We start from the raw sequence: 2,399 nt of genomic DNA, 5'->3' as shown, positions 1-2,399 counted from the left end.
CACCAGCGCATCCACACTGGCGAGCGGCCCAACACCTGCGTCCAGTGCGGCAAAGGTTCACCCGCTCCAACTACCTGCTGTACCACCAGCGCACCCACACCGGCGAGCGCCCCTTCACCTGCGCCCAGTACGGCAAGGGCTTCACCCGCTCCAACTACCTGCTGTACCACCAGCGCATCCACACTGGCGAGCGGCCCAACACCTGCGTCCAGTGCGGCAAAGGTTCACCCGCTCCAACTACCTGCTGTACCACCAGCGCACCCACACCGGCGAGCGCCCCTTCACCTGCGCCCAGTACGGCAAGGGCTTCACCCACTCCACCTATCTGCTGTCCCACCAGCGGGTGCACGCTGGTAAGCGTCCCGTCACCAGCACGGTCTGTGGAGAGCGCATTGCCATGACCTCCCATGCCCTGTCTCACCAGCATGTGCACACCAGTGGCCAGCCCTACGACTGTCCATACTGCGATGAGGCGTTTGACAGCTTGACCGCGGCAGCACCAGCGGGCCCACGTCCGCGAGGGGCTGCTCACACTGCAACAAGCGTTTCAAGAACGCACGGGGGCTGCGGGAGCAGCAGCGGATACACAGACATGATGGAGAAGGTGAGGACAGGCTCTACAATGGCAGTATAAAACTGGACCATCATTGCTTGCGGCAGATTGTGTTTTCTCAGCTGCCGCAAGAAGTACATCCTCTGTTGGGCTTTTTTAACTGTGGAGTCGATGGTGGCCTCCCATTGATCTATCCAACAATGATCTATTCTTCATTTTCATTGAACCATTCCCATTTGTCCTTTTTTCACTCCTTACACTTCCTTATCTCTGTACCTCCCATCAGACTGATGGCCTCGAACCGAAACGTCTCGCATTCCTTCTCTCCACAGACTCTGCCCGACCCGCTGAGTGACATAGAAACATAGAAAATAGGTGCAGGAGTAGGCCATTCAGCACTTCGAGCCAGCACCGCCATTCATTGCGATCATGGCTGATCGTCCCCTATCAATTAGGAAAAGGGGAGATGCAACGAGACCTGGGTGTCATGGTACACCAGTCATTGAAAGTAGGCATGCAGGTGCAGCAGGCAGTGAAGAAAGCGAATGGTATGTTAGCTTTCAGAGCAAAAGGATTTCAGTATAGGAACAGGGAGGTTCTACTGCAGTTGTACAGGGTCTTGGTGAGACCACGCCTGGAGTATTGCGTACAGTTTTGGTCTCCAAATCTGAGGAGGGACATTATTGCCATGGAGGGAGTGCAGAGAAGGTTCACCAGACTGATTCCTGGGATGTCAGGACTTTCATATGAAGAAAGACTGGATAGACTCGGCTTATACTCGCTAGAATTTAGGAAATTGAGGGGAGATCTTATAGAAACTTACAAAATTCTTAAGGGGTTGGACAGGCTAGATGCAGGAAGATTGTTCCCGATGTTGGGGAAGTCCAGGACAAGGGGTCACAGCTTAAGGATAAGGGGGAAATCCTTTAAGACCGAGATGAGAAAATCATTTTTCACACAGAGAGTGGTGGATATCTGGAACTCTCTGCCACAGAGGGTAGTTGAGGCCAGTTCATTGGCTAGATTTAAGAGGGAGTTAGATGTGGCCCTTATGGCTAAAGGGATCAGGGGGTATGGAGAGAAGGCAGGTACGGGATACTGAGTTGGATGATCAGCCATGATCATATTGAATGGCAGTGTAGGCTCGAAGGGCCGAATGGCCTACTCCTGCACCTATTTTCTATGTACCTATGTAATAACCCGTGCCTGCCTTCTCCCCATATCCCTTGACTCCACTAGCCCGTAGAGCTCTATTTAACTCTCTCTTAGATCCATCCAGTGATTTGGCCTCCACTGCCCTCTGTGGCAGGGAATTCCATAAATTCACAACTCTCTGGGTGAAAACGTTTTTTCTCACCTCAGTCTTAAATGGCAGCAGGCAGTGAAGAAAGCGAATTGTATGTTAGCATTCATAGCAAATGGATTTGAGTATAGGAGCAGGGAGGTTCTACTGCAGTTGTACAGGGTCTTGGTGAGACCACACCTGGAGTATTGCGTACAGTTTCGATCTCCAAATCTAAGGAAAGACATTCTTGCCATAGAGGGAGTACAGAGAAGGTTCACCAGACTGATTCCTGGGATGTCAGGACTTTCATATGAAGAAAGACTGGATAGACTCGGCTTGTACTCGCTAGAATTTAGGAGATTGAGGGGGGATCTTATAGAAACTTACAAAATTGTTAAGGGGTTGGACAGGCTAGATGCAGGAAGATTGTTCCCGATGTTGGGGAAGTCCAGGTCAAGGGGCACAGTTTAAGGATAAAGGGGAAATCCTTTGGGACCGAGATGAGAAAAGCATTTTTCACACAGAGAGTGGTGAATCTCTGGAACTCTCTGCCACAGAAGG

The 2,399-nt window shown here is 51.1% G+C and overlaps 1 protein-coding gene across 1 annotated transcript in view; it reads right to left on the bottom strand.

Moving 5' to 3' along the window:
- Positions 1–447: 447 nt before the first annotated feature.
- Positions 448–2,399, bottom strand: part of LOC116970088 (TOX high mobility group box family member 4-like) — a 6,275-nt gene continuing 4,323 nt past the window's right edge. Inside the window, exon 4 of the mRNA XM_033016818.1 lies at positions 448–524. Coding sequence (XP_032872709.1) covers positions 448–524 — 77 coding nt within the window. The remainder of the gene's footprint in view (positions 525–2,399) is intronic.

Source organism: Amblyraja radiata, unplaced genomic scaffold (genome assembly GCF_010909765.2).
Source record: "Amblyraja radiata isolate CabotCenter1 unplaced genomic scaffold, sAmbRad1.1.pri scaffold_517_ctg1, whole genome shotgun sequence".
Lineage (NCBI taxonomy): Eukaryota > Metazoa > Chordata > Chondrichthyes > Rajiformes > Rajidae > Amblyraja > Amblyraja radiata.
Note: the sequence above shows the minus strand (reverse complement) of the source record. Positions and strands in the feature narration are given on the sequence as shown.